Below are 16,753 nucleotides of genomic sequence, written 5' to 3' on the forward strand. Positions count from 1 at the left end.
CAAAAAAAAAACCCTTGATTAATAAAACTGTTTATAAAAAGAAAAAAATTAATTACGCAAATTCCTTGGACTATTTTGATCTTACTATATTAATATAAAACAAACAAATAAATAAATAATATCCATACTAATATTAAAAATTAGACAAATCTTTTCCATCTACAAATGGCAATTTGCGAGACCAAACGACATAATATGATATATTAGTTTATATATTTTATTTTTATTTATAATCTATTTAGATTATAAAAAACATTTATCCTATACACTTAGATACAACATACCACAACGAGACGTATATCTTATTAAAGGGTAAATTATATTTTGTTATTCAAATTATTCATGTTTTTACATTTTGACATCTAAAAATTTTTTTTGTGTCAATTTACCATCTTAATTTTTCAAAATTTACACTTTACCATATATGATCGATTTTTTGCTGATTTGTTTACCGAAAAACATCATATGCTGTGTATATATGAAAGATATCACATTACATAACCATTAAATATTATATGTGTACTGTGTATAATATTTTTTTGACAAAAAAACTTGTGAGAAAATAGTATAAATGACAAAATATAAAATTTGATAAAATTAAAATGATAAATTGATATAAAAAAATTTAAATTTCAAAGTATAAAATTAATTTATGATTCAAAGCACAAAATATAATTAATCCTTTATTAAATTATGTTTCTTTGTTCTCTATATAAACTCAGCTGCATCTCCACCAACATATATGCCATATTCCATCACTTCACACCACATCCGAAATTCTCAGTCTATTCATGCCTGTCTTTTCATTCTCTTCTTCTTCACCGCCGCCCCGCCCATGCCGCATCCACCATTCCTCTCCTGCTAACTATGCATGTCCGGTGACGAACATATGCCGCGGAACACATCCGATAGGTTTCCGAAAGCCATCGAAAACGGATCGAACGGAACAAATTTAATCACATCGGGCGCTATCCTCGCTGAGCTTTTTTATTTCTATGTTGTTTTTATATTTTTAATTTGTGTTTGAATTTCTGATTTTTCTTTTTCTTGACCTTGCAAGGCTTTTGGCTTGTTTGGTTTTTATTTTTTTAATTTTATATTTTTTTGTTGTTCTTTGCATTTATTTTTATCCAGTTCAGACCTCCCATCTACTCTATTTTTGTCTCTTCCTCCTGAGCTTGCGATTGTAAGTACTTCTGTACGATGTTTTCTTGTAATTTTAATAATTTTTCGTAATATGATTTTTCAATTGCAATATTCTAAATTTCACATGATTTTTCTCTTTTTTTTTCATTTCCACTACATATCGATTGGTACGATGAAACAACTCATGCTATGGTAAATAAAATAAAATAAAAATAATTAATTAAATTAAAGTTGCATTTTTAAATTTTGAATTAGATCTATTTGCATTTGTACTCAATATTTTATATTTTTATACGTTATCCTCATTAATCAAGTTAATTATTATCTTAGTATAAATTGTGAACGTGGGAAATTAGAACGTCAGTGTACAATTTGGGCCACCAAGAAATTATCAATATTTTTGTGGTATATATGATAAAAATTTTATACATGTGGAAGAATGAGTATTTAAATTACTAAGTATAATGTTTATCATAATATTGAATTTGTGATACATCATAAAATTGGATTGCGAATAATATTTCAATGAATATTTTGTGATTTTTACAATTTATAAGAAGCATGGAAATAAACTCATGCTGTGTAATATTTTTAAAAATTATTAATCACTTTTTCGTATTACGAAATAGATAATAATTAAGATAAAATTTATTTAAAGACATAACCCATGTTATGAACAATTTCCAATGTTTTCATATTGATTAGTGGATATATTATGGACATAAAATTAGTTTGTATCAGTTAGTTTGATAAATTACATTATTTATTATATCAAGATATAAGAGTAATTTAATAGTAAGGGTTAATTATACTTAAATTTTAAAATATGAAATTTCATTGTTCTCTAAAAAAAATGTAAAAAATTATACTTACATTTCTTAAAAAATTCATCGTTTATGCATGACCCATTTTATTACGATTTTGACAAAAAATATTGAAGTTAGCAAAAAAATAATATAAAATTTGAATTTTGACCATCATATGATATTTTTATGTATATTTTTATACTTATAAAGTTATAAACATAATATATATATATATATATATAGTGGGGTTAATATTATTACAGTTTGTCCCTTATAAAAATATTTATAAAAATATTAAATAATAGGTAAAATTAAAAATTTATGTAATTTTCTTTTAACATTGATTTTTTCATTTGAATTTTAATAAAATAAGGTTATGTATAAATGGTAAAATTTTGGAGGGATGCCATATTATTTTAAAACTTGGAGAGAAAGTATGATTTTATATTTTAAAGGAAATCTAAGTGTAATTAACCTTTTCATACAATCAATCTGATATACGCCTACATAGCATGTACCTAAGCAACAAACTACTATTAAGGAAAATGAAAATAAGAAAGCTACTAATGAGAACAAGAAAATCGAATTAAATTTTTTATTCTAAATTCTATTGCATAGGTAATATATACACAACGCGTGTATAATTAAAACTTTCATTGAATAGAATAAAAGATGCAATAAAATTTAAAATAAAATATTCAATCTAGAAATCACGTGTTGTTATTCAAACTCAAGATCTCGAATTCGACATCTCAACCTTACCGTCCGAACTCAAGATCTCGAATTCGACATCTCAACCTTACCGTCCGAACCCAAGATCTTGAATTCGCAAGACATCGTTGGTGCAAATGTCCTTTTTTCATAAGCCAAACAAGATAATTCTTATTATTTTTCCTTTCTCAAATACAAAATTTCAGCAAATCACAAGAGAACATCCTCTTCTAATTTTGGCATTTTAAGGCCATAACAGAGCAGTTTCTTTCATCTAACAATACAGCAATTTGACGATGTCCCTTTGGAAAAATCATGACAAACTCCACATATTTACACAAATAATTTTTCATTCACAATAATTACCAAGTTTTCCTGATAATTATTCTTTTCGAAGAAAATACTGCGCATGAAACGAGTACGTAGTGGAATTAATACCTCATCAATCTCTAGCAGCTGCTTCCAGTTCCCATAGATTGATTGAAAGAACACCACCATCTCCTGCCCTCATTCTGAGACGTAGAGCGCCTAAGGCTCGATGATCTCGAACATCTAACCAACTGGCTCCTGAGGCTACGGTCCGTGGTTCTTGGAACCAAACATGGACTAGTTTCTGGAGCTCCCATGCAAAGGCCGGGGCTGATTTTCACCGAAGGGAACCGTTTGCAGCTGAGGGAGCGGAAAGAAGAACCTAGAGGGGAGAGACTAGCACAATGGAAATCCGGTTTGCAGAATGGTGTTTCCAATGCGTCTCCCAGTTCTGGCACCTCAGCCGAACAAGTGCAGAAGGGCAAGGATATGCTTGTTCTTGCAATTTCTTTTATGATCGGCCTTGTCCCTTCAAGCTTAACAAAAGAAACTATGCCGTGCCGGCATAAAGGACAGGCAATTGAACCGGGAGGCCCGTGTGCGACTGTAGACGTGCTATTTGTCGAGCATAGATACAGAGCGCAATGAGTGCAGAACTCATGGAAACAACCTGCATGATTGTTTAATTACACATAAATCAGAAACTGAAGTTTTGAAAACTTTTCTGTTCTCTTTCAATGTAATCTGAGAGTTGCACCAAATATACCTTCAGCAGCAACTGTGCACTTTCTTTCTAAGCAAACAACACATGGATCTAAACATGTCGAAGGTGAATCGTTGCCTCTCCATCCACATTCTCTGAAATGTCACAAGAGATGGATAACAGTTAAGTTGGCTCCAAATTCTTGTGAAAATTGTAAACTCAAGAATAAGTTCTCGACATCCAAGGAGAAATTAGTATCAATACAAACTCATGCCAGGCTATGTGGTTCAGTTCCCATATCAAAATAACCTAGGCGATGATTCTACCATGGGAATTGGTTAATTTCATTACTCGACGATGCTGGTGGGAATTAGTGTGGCTTCTGCTCACCTAGCAATTTCAACAATGCTCATGAGAGGAAGACATAAATATGGTGAAGGACTAAGTTTTGGTTGGCTTTCTGGTCGCTCGGTTAAAATCTCCTCAAGCCAATCTCTATGCCATGAACGAGCTACCATCAACGGGCTCCACCTTTGGACACGCAATGAGAGAACCGTAAGTTAGACGAGAAAAAAAATGCTCAACAGGAAGTAACAATAGGTTAAAAACTACAAAATTTCAATAACAAAAAAGTGTGATAGTATAATCCGATAAGGAATAAAACGATCTTATACATCATAAGATATTGTAAGAACTTTCTTTACTGAATGTAACATGAAAAAAATCTTCAATGGGTATAATAAAAAGATTCGTTGGTTTAACTGAAATCTACATATTTGCATTACCCATGCCTTTGACAGTAAATACTATCTCACATTTCACGGGTAAAAAGGACCAGCAGACAATGAGGACTGAGCACAATATTTGTGATATCGAGGATTTGTGTAGAATTACATCACAAACGGTGATCCTTATGGAGCTAAACAGAGATGGGATATCTACAATTAGGTCGTAAAGCCTGGATCAGGTGTAGTGTAGAAAGCTACTTGGTGTTCTGGAAGAGAATTTGAGAAGAGGTAGTAACTTATTCGCCAAAAGACATTTGAAGTATGGAACTTCCGAAAGGTCACTTATTTAACGTTTGAAGGTTAATGGATGGAGGGAAAAAGGCGATACTTATGGAGTTGTCACGTCTGATTGCTATTTTGAAATAAAATACCACGCAGACGTAAAGCAGCTAGTATAATATAGTATTGGCTGCTGAATGTCAAAATCTAGAAATGAACTAAGGTTGCATTTTAAATACAAGAATTTATGTTCAAGTAAGGATTTGTTTGATTTGAATGACTTCATATGAATTGGATATCAAATCCACCAAAATAAATAAAAAAATAGCTTAAAAAGAGAGCTTGGTGATTTGAAATTCATTTGTAACAAGAAATTATCCAAACAAGTACAACGGATTTGTTATTAAGGACTTACGACCTTTAACTCCAAATCTATCAATCCGAATGAAGTATAAAAGTATTCTGAAGACAACAATTCGATACATAGGGAACAGGACACTTGCGTACCCGTTTGCGTTCTCTGTTGTCAGACTGGCACCCTTGGCAATCAAAAGCTGAAAACAGCCAAAATAGAAATTACATTTTGACCAAATTTTGGTGGAGATTAATATTTATTAGTCGCCAAATAAACCAACCTGACAACACTGTGCGTTTCCACCACAGGCAGCATAATGGAGTGGTGTGCTTCCAGCACCTGTCGGGAGAAGAAGTTTGTATCCATGGAATTAATAGGTTTCAAATAGCACCATTATCACGATATAAAAATGTGAGAGTTTCATCATTTGAATGTCGCTAACAGAAGAGTATGAACTCTGATGCTTTAGATATTCCATGTAAAAACTTAAACTTGTGCACTGACAGGCCTTTGATTGAATCAAGCTACAGTTCTGCAGCTTAATCATTTATTCATCTACAGCTACATTGAAGTTTTTCAAGTAGCAAAGTCTGTGCACTGCAAACCGATAGCTAACGCAGTGTTTGGTATCTAATAACTGAAAGCCTTAGAATTGGAATTAGAACTCTTCTGCTCAAACATGACCAGATGTTTCATCAATCCGTCCAATTCTATAGATCCAAACGCAATGATATTCCAATTTAGTATCCTTTCTTTTCTGGGATACAATTCTTAGAAGTCGTTTTAAATAAATCAGGAAAGGGCCTCTGGTTGCTTATCAAATGCCTGTTCAAATACTAAACAGGGTTATTTTAGAGGTCAAGCACTATGAAACCATCCTATTGCTGGTGTCGGCTTCCTTTTTGACATCAAATCACAAGCAATAACAAAAATTTACAGCAAAACAAGTTTATTTCAAAAGGAAAAATCACAAATGAGATTAAAATTTATGTTTTAGGAACTTATAAGGCAATTATTCAATAATCAAACTTCTTGATTTTTTAGTAGATATTAAAATAATATACATTCTAATTTTGAGGGAGCACCACTAGCAAAAATAAGCCGACAAAGCTGAGATACGATGAAGTTTGAGAGCACAAGAGGAACAAGGCACACAATTTATTGAAGATGCAAACGACAAGATAGAAGTTGTTGTCATCTTTACACGCAACGTTTTCCGTTAAGATTACAGTGATGTTATTATGCAGCTAGATTGTTGTATGGCCAAAAGGTGTCTTAATGTGACCTAATCAGAGAAAATGCTAAAGAGGGTCGAAAATCATTTCCGCTCCGCTCTGACAGGGCAAAGAGACATGTCTATCGAGATTTCATTCTGGGAAGCTCAACAGCAATAACATAACAAAAGTATTATGAGAGGAACAAAACAAATCAAACACAATAAATCAACGAAAATTGCTTGGTATCATTCTCGATACTTAGTCTTAGACAGAAAATTAAACATTAATCAGTAAGAATTTGCTGTGAATGTTATATGACTGTAAAATAATGAAATATCTGCATACCTATTAAATCGATTGTAGTGCCATCTTCAACCGTTACCTCAGATACTGAAGCCCCTAAATCGAGAAGAAGATGAAGAGTTTCAGCATGCCCATTCAGGGCCGCCATGTGAAGGGCACTGACGCCTCCATCGGCAGGTCTATTGATTACTTCATAGAGTGCACTGACAGACACAGGAAATTAGATCTACTCAGCTAACTTCATAGGAAACTTATGTAATTCAAAACAAAAAAATTCAAATGGAGTACCCTTCATCGAACTCTGAAACAGATTCATTCGTTTTTGATTTTTTCCTTAAGATACTGCAAAAATTGGGAATACTAGGAATGTAATCAGCAAGGAGAAGCCGGATGCATCGGGAATGGCCGTTCAGAGCAGCTAAGTGGAGTGCAGTTCCTCCATTGAGGTAATCGGCTCTGTGGATCTACGTAACAACACAATCATAAACTTACCCAGTACTATTACCAACATGAATCTCAACTTATGAAATAGTAGCAATTTGAAACCATAAAGCCGTCATAATCCGTCATACATTGGCTCTAAAGAGTATCAGAGTCTGAACAACCTCCCAGTGACCATATTGACAAGCTTGCATCAGAGCAGTCTGCCACAAGATAAACATTACAACACTCTTACTTTCCTACTAAAGTATTGATCATTGAGCAATCAACGACCACGCACATTAATCATCATTTTTGCTTTAGTATTAAAAGAACTGAACTTGGTAATGCTCGATATATCCGAAACAACTGTTCAAAAAGCTGAACTAAGAAATAAAAATCTAACCTGCCCCCGATAGTTTCTGAGATTAATATCAACTCCAGACTCCAGCAAGAGTGAAACAATCTAAATACAAGGAATGGAGGATATAATCCAAGTTAATGACTTACTATTAAAGGAAGAATTGCACTGTATGATTAAAGTTAATTGCACCCAATCCACCAGATAGATGCTGACGAAGATCGCACAAAACTTCGACATACCTCGTGATGACCCTGAGCTGCAGAGTAATGCAACGGAGAATTGCGAACGCCAAAGGTGGAATACCTCGCAAGACGAGGATTATACTCCAACAAAGCCTTGGCTTCTTGAAGATCCCCATCTCTTGCTGCGGAGACCAGACGCTCTCCCGATGCAGAACATCCGAAAGAATTGCCCACCAGACTAAAAAATCTCATGGTCATCATATTTTGCACAATCCCACAAACATGAAATCAAGAGAGTGAATGAAACCAAGGTATCAGATCAAAGCTCTGAAATGATGACCTTTCTATTCCAAGAATGAGAAAACACAGTACAGACAGGCAGACACATACATCTGTTTTGCCTGTCGCTATGCAAAACTAGTGTTCCTTAACCTTTAAACCATCCGAGGAATCTCCCTAACATGACAAATTCACCAACTCTTTACACGCATTTTCCATGTTTTGTACCTAAACAGTAACTAATCCGGAACCAATCCTTACCCATCTACATACACCCCTAAAACAATCTGTTGTAACTATCAGTATCTCACTGAGCTCTGATTGATTGTCCGAAGGTTATAATTCAAGAGCGGAGAAAGAAAAAATTTCACCATCATAGACCTATTTGCAATTGCCACTTGAACTTTAATATATGTCATGAAGTAAACAATTCTTATCTTGATAAAGACAGATTACTGTATCAGGCTATCAGCCTGAAAAAGCTGCGTCAACTCCTAAACACCAACACCAAAGAGGAAAAAACAGAATAGAAATTTGATCTTCACAACCCAATTGCTAAACTTTCGCGAAAAGTTGATCGAAGTGAGAAAAATTCAAACACCCACTTCTCTGTTTCCCTTCAACATCAAGATTCTGCAATGCCCTTCTCAAGAAATTTCCAGGGAACCCGGATAAATCCTTCAAATCCACCTCCAAACTTGGCCTGAAAATCAAGAATTCCGGCACCCAGATTACAAATTTTCCTGGAGACCCCAGAACAACGATCACAACAAGAATCCAAGATTCACATGTTTGATGAATGTCAAGCACAAACCCCACCACCCCATGAACTCCCCTCAACCAAAGAAGTTCTTTCCTTTTTCCTTAATTCATTTTCTAACAGACAATAAACAAATATTAATGACAGACAATCATCCCCCAAAAATCTCTCTGCACTTCCTGTCTCTCTCTCTCTCTACATTAATTATCATAAAGATATGTCTTGGATGAGGTGTAATGCTTAATATTCGGCTTAAATTAACACACATACACACACTCTTATGTGCCAGTTATTAAGGCTGGCTTTGTATGTTTGGTATTTGTTTAGGCAGTGGGGATGAATAAAAGGGGAAGCGACAGCGAGTTTTACGGCAACCTCAAACCAACAGGCCTGCAAGAAAAGTGTGCACTTCATCATTGGCACTACTTATTATTCTCATTATTGCCAGTCATATTTGGTAGTTGGGTTGTTATTTATTCTCTTCTCTCCTATCTTCTCAATCTTCTTTTTTTTTTTTTTTTTTTAAATTAACACATAAGGCCCCCAACACACACACACATCTAAAATTTGAGACCTTCATAGAAAATATTAGGAATTATTATACTCTCCCTTACTGATATATGGTGTAATTATATGTAATTTTTTTATGGCATGAAATGTTACATTTAACACCTTTGAATTTGCATTGCACTAACAAATAAGTTCCTTCGTCAGACAAAATCTATTAAATTTGTTGATATTAATAAAAAAATCAGATAAAAAATATGTATTTACTCCAAATTGACTTATTATAACTTACTACAGGTCAAATAAATCATTTTTTTTACCAAATTACTATTATACGTTTTCACATGTTAATACATGTGAGGAGATATATCTTCACCATTACAAGAGTAGTTTAGTTAGAAAATTTATTTGGCCTGCAATAAGTTAATAATAAATCAATTAAAGGCAAGTATCTCATTGTTAGTTTTTTCATAAATATCAACAAATTCAAAGAATTTTTACTAACGGAAGGACCTATTTATTAAATGGAAGCAAATCTGAAAGAACTAAATATAATTTTTTAAATCACAAATAATTTATGTTTAATTACACAAATCCTCATAAAAAAAGAGTGTAATTATCCTAAAATATTACATTCAAACAATTGAACTGGTGTGTAGGAATCTTACCTTGTCAACTTCTTTTCTCAATCTTCCACTCCAAACTTTTCAACATTTTTTACTTCTTAGCCTATTCCCCATTCTTGTTTCTATGCTTTTATTAAATCTGCTATATTTGCAAATCACTCCCTTCATTCCGTAATATTTCAATTGTTTGCTTAAAAGGGTTACTTTTATTTATGCTTGTATAATTTTTAATATAATTTATTATATCGTTCAATACATTTAAATATAAAAAACCAATCAAACATATTATAATTCCAGACTAATAAACAAACACATCGTCCATGGAATTAGAACCTACAATATATTAGATGTTTGATTCGAGCAACGCCTCGTTGGCTAGTTTATATTTTTCGAATATTTCAAAATTCAAAGGGGTTTTGTGTAAAGGTAAGTTTTATGTTGAAGGATCACATGTACGGATGCCACATGTTAAGACAATGTATATTCTCTACTTAGGATGATTCGAGGAATGTCACTCGCAGTTCTTAAGGAAGAAAAAAAATAAAAAAAAAAGATTCTTAATAAATTTATTATACAGAGGAGGCAGTTGACTTCTTTTTCAAATGTTGAAGTGGCCAAAGCGCCTTATGTAAGTATATGGGAGAATTACACTCTATTTTTCTGAAATTTCGTGGAATTATATGTAAATTTCTTGTGGTTTGAAAAATTACATTAATCACTCTCGAGGTTTGTTTCTATCTAACAAATAAGTCCACCCGTTAGTCAAAATTCATAAAATTTGCAGATATTAACAAAAATATCGCAAATAAATTTATATTTACCCCCCATTAACTTATTGCAACAGGTTAAATAAATTTTTTATGATTAAATTATCTTCATGCGTCTACATGCGTTAATGCATGTGGAGAGGTACATTTTCTCCGCTATAAGGGTAGTTTAGTCGAAAAAAAATTATTTGACCTAAAAGAAGCTAGTAATAAGTCAATCAAGAGGTCTGGGGTGCTAGATGTAATTTCTCAATTCACAAAAAGGGAGAGGAGAGGGGAATTATCCCTAAGATATATATATATATATATATATAAAGTAAAATAAATACTCATATTTAATAAACTTAACTCTTATAAATTAAAAATTCTTGAGCCTCATGCAACTTTGTAATATTTAAAAAATAACAAAAAATAAAAAATGTAAAGCACTTTCGTACGTCCATAATTTGCTTTGAGATATAACAAACAGAAATATTTTTATAGAAAAAAAGTTGACAGTAATGATTTTTGATACAGTAACAATTTATTTTGAGTTTTATACATAAAAATTAGCATAGGAATAAGATTTTCTATTTAAATCATATTAAAAGTAAGACGACCTAAGAAATCCTTAAATTAACATCCTTGTTGGGCTAACGAGGTCTAGGTCAGTTCGTAGAGCTAAGCAGTCCCCATCATTATAAGGTTATGGGTTCGAATCTCATTAACATTTGAATTATGATTTTATTTTACTAATAATTATTGATTGATTACATATATTTGATACTGAAGATTAGTATATTGACTATTTTAGTTGTTAGTGATTCAATTAATCATATAATTGTAATTGATTTATTTAAAATGGTCATTTTCAACTTCCATTTTAATTTTTTTAAGTATCATTTTCATGATTTTAAAATTTATTCAAAATAATAAAAATGAGATTGACTTTTTTTTCTAATTCAATTTTAAATTATAAATACTTTCTCTACCATTTGGGATGGAGTGAGAATATCTTTGCCATTTAAATATTTTAAATATTCAGTGGAATAAACTTAATAATTGATATATTATACTTCAACTATATAAAATTACAAATCTATCCATCTCAACATTTAAACATTGCTAGGACATCTAAGGGCAGAACAATCATATCACAATATTTTTTTATTACTCTTCTTGTTTTTTAATTTAATGATAGAATGATCAGGAAACGGTACACAAAATTGATCCCTCGTTGCGATCGAAAGTTCTTATGTAGGGTTTTATCAACTTTGACTGGAACCCTATAATTTTATTTTAAGAAAATGTCTCGTTAAAAAGAGTGGAGACTCAATATTATATTTGGATTTTAATTATTAGTGCAAATCATTATATCATCTATTCTACTATTTATTAAGCTTCAAGACCTTAGATTAACAACTTTAATAAACAAAATGTATATCGCCTAAAACTATGCCTTTCAGGTAATTAGTTTTATAAATACTTTTATATTCATTTAAAGTTATTTTTTTATTAATATTGATTAATTATTTAATTTTTTCATTCAGCTAAATATAATAAAAAGTTAAAGTTATGAACGTGCGAATGTGACCGTAAACAACCTCAATCTTAACTAATGAAGTTTGATGCCGAATGACAACCAATTCCTTAATATTCATACTCGGCTAGAAATATGGGATTGTTTTTTTGAAGAAAGAATTGTGGGAATTTTAAAAATTAATATTTTCAGACAGATTTCTCCTTATCCGATTGCTACATTGTACTCGAAAAGTGTCTTTTTAATATATATATATATATATATATATATTAGAAATATATTATATATAATATGTATATATGAATGCATACATCTCTTGATATTCATTTTTAATACCATTATGTTATGCCCTTTTGCATCCCCCATTTGTAACCACAATTTTGGTGGTTTATAAATACCACCATATATTCATTTGTAAATGAAGATTTTGGAGAGAATAAGAAAGTGATTTGGAGAAATACATATATTATTTCTTTATATTCTATTAGGAGTGATAGACCAATAAATTTAAAATTTTTCTAAGTTTATAACACGTTATCAGCATGACGTTACGCTCGATCAAGGTAGAATGTTAATTTTTCTAGTATAATTTTTATTATTTATTTGTTTACATCTACAATATCATAGTTACTTTTATTCTTAATTATTTATAATAAAATATGAGTAATTATATTAATATTTCAATGTCTCCTGAAGTAGACATATATATACATTCTCGATTTCATACCCTGAAGTGGATGTGATATTGCCTCCAAAAGTAGGCATACAATTCTTGATTTTATCCCCTGAAGTGGATATGTTCTATAAAATTCCATTGCTTCCAGAAGTAAGTAATGAGTTAAAATCATTTCCAGTAGTAGATGAAATATTTTGTACCAATTATGTGCAATATCATCCCTGAAGCGATGATAAGTATAATGTTTAATTTTCTCACCACCTGAACTGTTTTGAGATAATGGCTTGATCAAGAAGCCCGACACTTCTTCGTTTATTTATTTGATTCGTGATAATTTTTTTTGATATCATAGTATAGCCATTGTTATTAAAATATGGCTAACTTGAAGTTAATTTAATTAACTTACTTTACCTACATAGTTTTCTTTCATATGCCCGTGTATGTATTTTGCATGTTTTGCTATTATATTTGTTATGAAAACAATTTTGACAAGAATACCATTTAATTGCTATTTATAACATTATAAGATTTAAGCCAAACTTAAATATATTTAATTCAATGTATGTATGCATGCCATAATAATTCATAGTAATTACATAGTAACTTATATGTTACTTAATGTTAGTAATGTTTCATGTCAGTTTTTACTTTATATCATGTGTAATACATGTTATATTACTTATATGTACATGTTGAATATTATGCTAAAAGTGCATATTAACTTGTTGTAGATTAATGGCCAATCTCACAAAATTGGATTTCGTTGCTCTTGATGTTTCTGGAATAAACTATCTATAATGGGTTTTTGATGCCGAACTACATTTGACAAGTAACAAATTGGAAGAAACAATAAAAGAAAATACTATTGCTTCTGAGCAAGACTGTGCTAAAGCAATGATTTTGCTTCGTCATCATCTTCATGAGAGCTTGAAGTCTCAATATTTAACAGTTAAAAGTCATTTTCAACTCTGAAAAAGTTTAAAGGATCGATTTGACCATCAAAAGGCTATAATCTTATCACGTGCAAGATATGAGTGGATACAATTGCGACTGCAAGATTTCAAAATAATTACTGAATATAATTATGAGATGTTTCGAATTGTATCAAAATCGAGGTTATGTGGAGAGATGTGACGGATGAACAAATGTTGAAAAAAATATTTTCTACCTTTCATGCATCCAACGTTGTACTCCAGCAGCAATACAGGGAACATGGGTTCAAAACCTATTCAGAGTTGATTTCATGCCTGCTTGTTGCAGAAGAAAATAATCAATTTTTGTTGAATAATCATCAAACTCGACCCGCTGGTTCCAAACCACTTCTTGAAAATTCAGCAACATTGTCTGAAGCAAATGCCACTTCTTCATGAAAGGGGCGTGGCCGTTACCATGGCCAACCACAGGGCCATTCTTATGGTCGTGGTCGTGGTAATGATCGTGAAAATCATCATAATACATGAATTAATCCCAATATTTAGAAGAACAATGGAAACAAGGCAAAGAATCAACAAGAGAAAGCTAAATATAGAGATCTTTGCCATAGATGTGGGATGTCTGGATATTGGTCTCGTACCTATCGTACGGCACAACATCTAGTCAAATTATACCAGGCTTCTGTGAAAGAAAAGGGTAAAGAAATTGAGACTTATTTTGTTGAGGCTGGAATCTCAGACAATATCCACATGGATGCTTCAGATTTTTTTTCAGTCTTTTGAAAATGATGATAAAAATCTCTCTGAGCCGCCATTACAGTTTGGTGAAATTATTGAGGATTTCAATATGCTTGTTGATTAGATTTGTCTTATATGTTATCAGTACGTTTCTATTATTCAGTTATGTTTACTTTCATTTGTAGGGAATTTCTTTTAATCTTGTAATGTTTTTATATTTTATGAATGAAGTTTTTCTTTTACTTATTATATGTCTGTTTTATTTATATAGAATGGATCAAGCCATTACAAATCTCAATGACAAGGAGCATTGTCTTGTTGACAGTGCTACTACGCATACAATTCCGAAAAATAAGAAATTTTTCTCAAACTTGTTAATGACAAGAACAAATGTGAGTACTATTTCAGGAGTTAGTAATCTTATTGAATGTTTCGGAAGAGCTACTATTTTGCTACCTGAAAGAACAAGATTACATATTAATGATGCCTAATATTCTAGTAAATCACAAAGGAACTTATTGAGTTTCAAGGATATTCAACAAAATGGTTTTCATATTGAAACCATGAATGAAAATGGTATCGAATATCTGTACCTTACAACATATAGAATTGGCCAGAAACAAGTTTTAGAAAGAATGAGAACATATAGTTTTGGTTTATATGGCACATTGATAAGCTCCGTTAAAACACATAGTATCACTAACCCAAAGTTAGTTGATCAAAGTATTTTTACTTTGTGGCATGATAGACTTGGCCACTCATATAAAACAATGATGTATAGAATCATTAAAAATTCACATGGACACGCATTAAAGGACCTGAAGTTCCTTGATAAAAGTGATTTTATATATTCGGCTTGTTCTCTTGAAAAATTAGTTACAAGACCATCTATGACGAAAGTAAATGTAGAATCTCCTATGTTTCTTGAACGAATTCAAGGAGACATATGCGGGCCAATAACACCTTCATGCAACAGCTCGTCTTAGACCTACCTCTTACCATAAATTTTCTCCATTACAATTGGTCTCCGGAAGATAACTAAATATTTCTCATTTAAAGGTGTTTGGTTGTGCTTTATATGTCCCGATACCCCCTCCTCAACGAACTAAAATGGGGCCACAATGGAGACTGGAAATTTATGTTGGTTTTGAGTCTCCCTCAATTATTAAGTACCTTGAACCAAATACCGGTGATCAATTCACTGCTAGGTACTTGGATTGTCAATTTAATGAGACAATATTCCCGGCATTAGGGGGAGTAGATGAGATTAAAAGGAAAGATATTGCATGAAATGCAACATCTATGTCTTTTATGGATCCACGGACAAATGATAGAGAACTTGAAGTTCAACAGATCATACATTTGCAAAGTGTTGCAAATAAGCTATCAGAAGCATTGATAGATAGCAAAAAGGTCACAAAATCACATATTCCGACTGGAAATGTTCCAACTTGTTTAGAAATCCCTGAAGTGATTCTTACTCAACCAAAGGCATCTGAGTCACGAATACGCCGGAAGCGTGGTAGACCACTTGGCTCTAAAGATGCAAATCCTCGAAAGAGAAAGGAACATATCGTCTCAATTAATCACGATGCTAATGTGACCACGAGTGTCGTTTCTAAGGATAAAATCCTTGAAGTGGTTTTATCTGAAAACTCTAAAAGTAATGAACAAGATCTCGAAGACAGTTACGAGATGTCTATTAATTATGCTCATAATAGTTTAGGTTGGTATCGAAAAAAATTGAAATGAATGATATTTTTGCCTATTCTATAGCCATCGAAATCATGAATGAAGATGAAAATGATCCTCAAACTATGGAGGAATGTTGACATTGAAATGATTGGAAAAAATGGAAAAAGGCCATGCAAGATGAGCTAGTCTCGCTAAATAAGCGAGAAGCATTTGGACCTATAACTCCAACACCAAAAGGTGTCAAACCAGTTGGCTATAAGTGGGTGTTTATACGAAAGAGAAATGAACGAAATGAAGTTGTAAGGTCAAAGCTAGACTTGTGGCCTAAGGTTTTACTAAAAAGCCCGAAATTGATTATACTGAAACATATTCACCTGTACTGGATGCAACCACACTTAGATTTTTTATCAGTTTATCAGTAGTTGAACAGCTGCAAATGCAGCTCATGGATGTCGTAACTGCATATCTGTATGGGTCAATGGATACAGATATCTATATTAGAATCCCAGAAGGATTAAAAATGCCTGAAGCATTACAGTCAAAGCCTCATCATATGTACTCCATCAAATTGAAAAGGTCCTTGTACGGACTTAAACAATCAAGACGTATGTGGTACAATCGTCTTAGTGAGTACTTAATAAAGAAAGAATTTTTCCATAATCAAATAAGTCCATGTTTATTCATAAACAGGACAAAGTCGGGATTTGTAATAATAGCTATGTATGTTGATG

At 32.1% G+C, this 16,753-nt stretch overlaps 1 protein-coding gene and 1 pseudogene across 1 annotated transcript; one reads left to right on the plus strand and one right to left on the minus strand.

Annotated features, from left to right (window-relative positions):
• Positions 1-2,656: 2,656 nt before the first annotated feature.
• LOC105155640 (putative E3 ubiquitin-protein ligase XBOS32) lies at positions 2,657-8,992 on the minus strand. The gene is made up of 10 exons (XM_011071543.3): positions 7,581-8,992; positions 7,384-7,443; positions 7,130-7,201; positions 6,846-7,021; positions 6,600-6,760; positions 5,318-5,376; positions 5,190-5,236; positions 4,066-4,206; positions 3,739-3,830; positions 2,657-3,642 (listed from the first exon to the last, which is right to left on the minus strand). Exons 1-10 carry the CDS (start codon positions 7,782-7,784, stop codon positions 3,113-3,115), a joined length of 1,542 nt encoding a protein of 513 aa, XP_011069845.1. The 5' UTR covers positions 7,785-8,992; the 3' UTR covers positions 2,657-3,112.
• Positions 8,993-13,392: 4,400 nt separating this feature from the next.
• LOC148789193 (uncharacterized) lies at positions 13,393-14,027 on the plus strand (annotated as a pseudogene).
• The last annotated feature ends 2,726 nt before the right edge of the window (positions 14,028-16,753 follow it).

The sequence above is a fragment of the Sesamum indicum genome, linkage group LG2, assembly GCF_026168435.1.
Source record: "Sesamum indicum cultivar Baizhima isolate 11 linkage group LG2, ASM2616843v1, whole genome shotgun sequence".
In the NCBI taxonomy this organism is placed as follows: Eukaryota; Viridiplantae; Streptophyta; class Magnoliopsida; order Lamiales; family Pedaliaceae; genus Sesamum; species Sesamum indicum.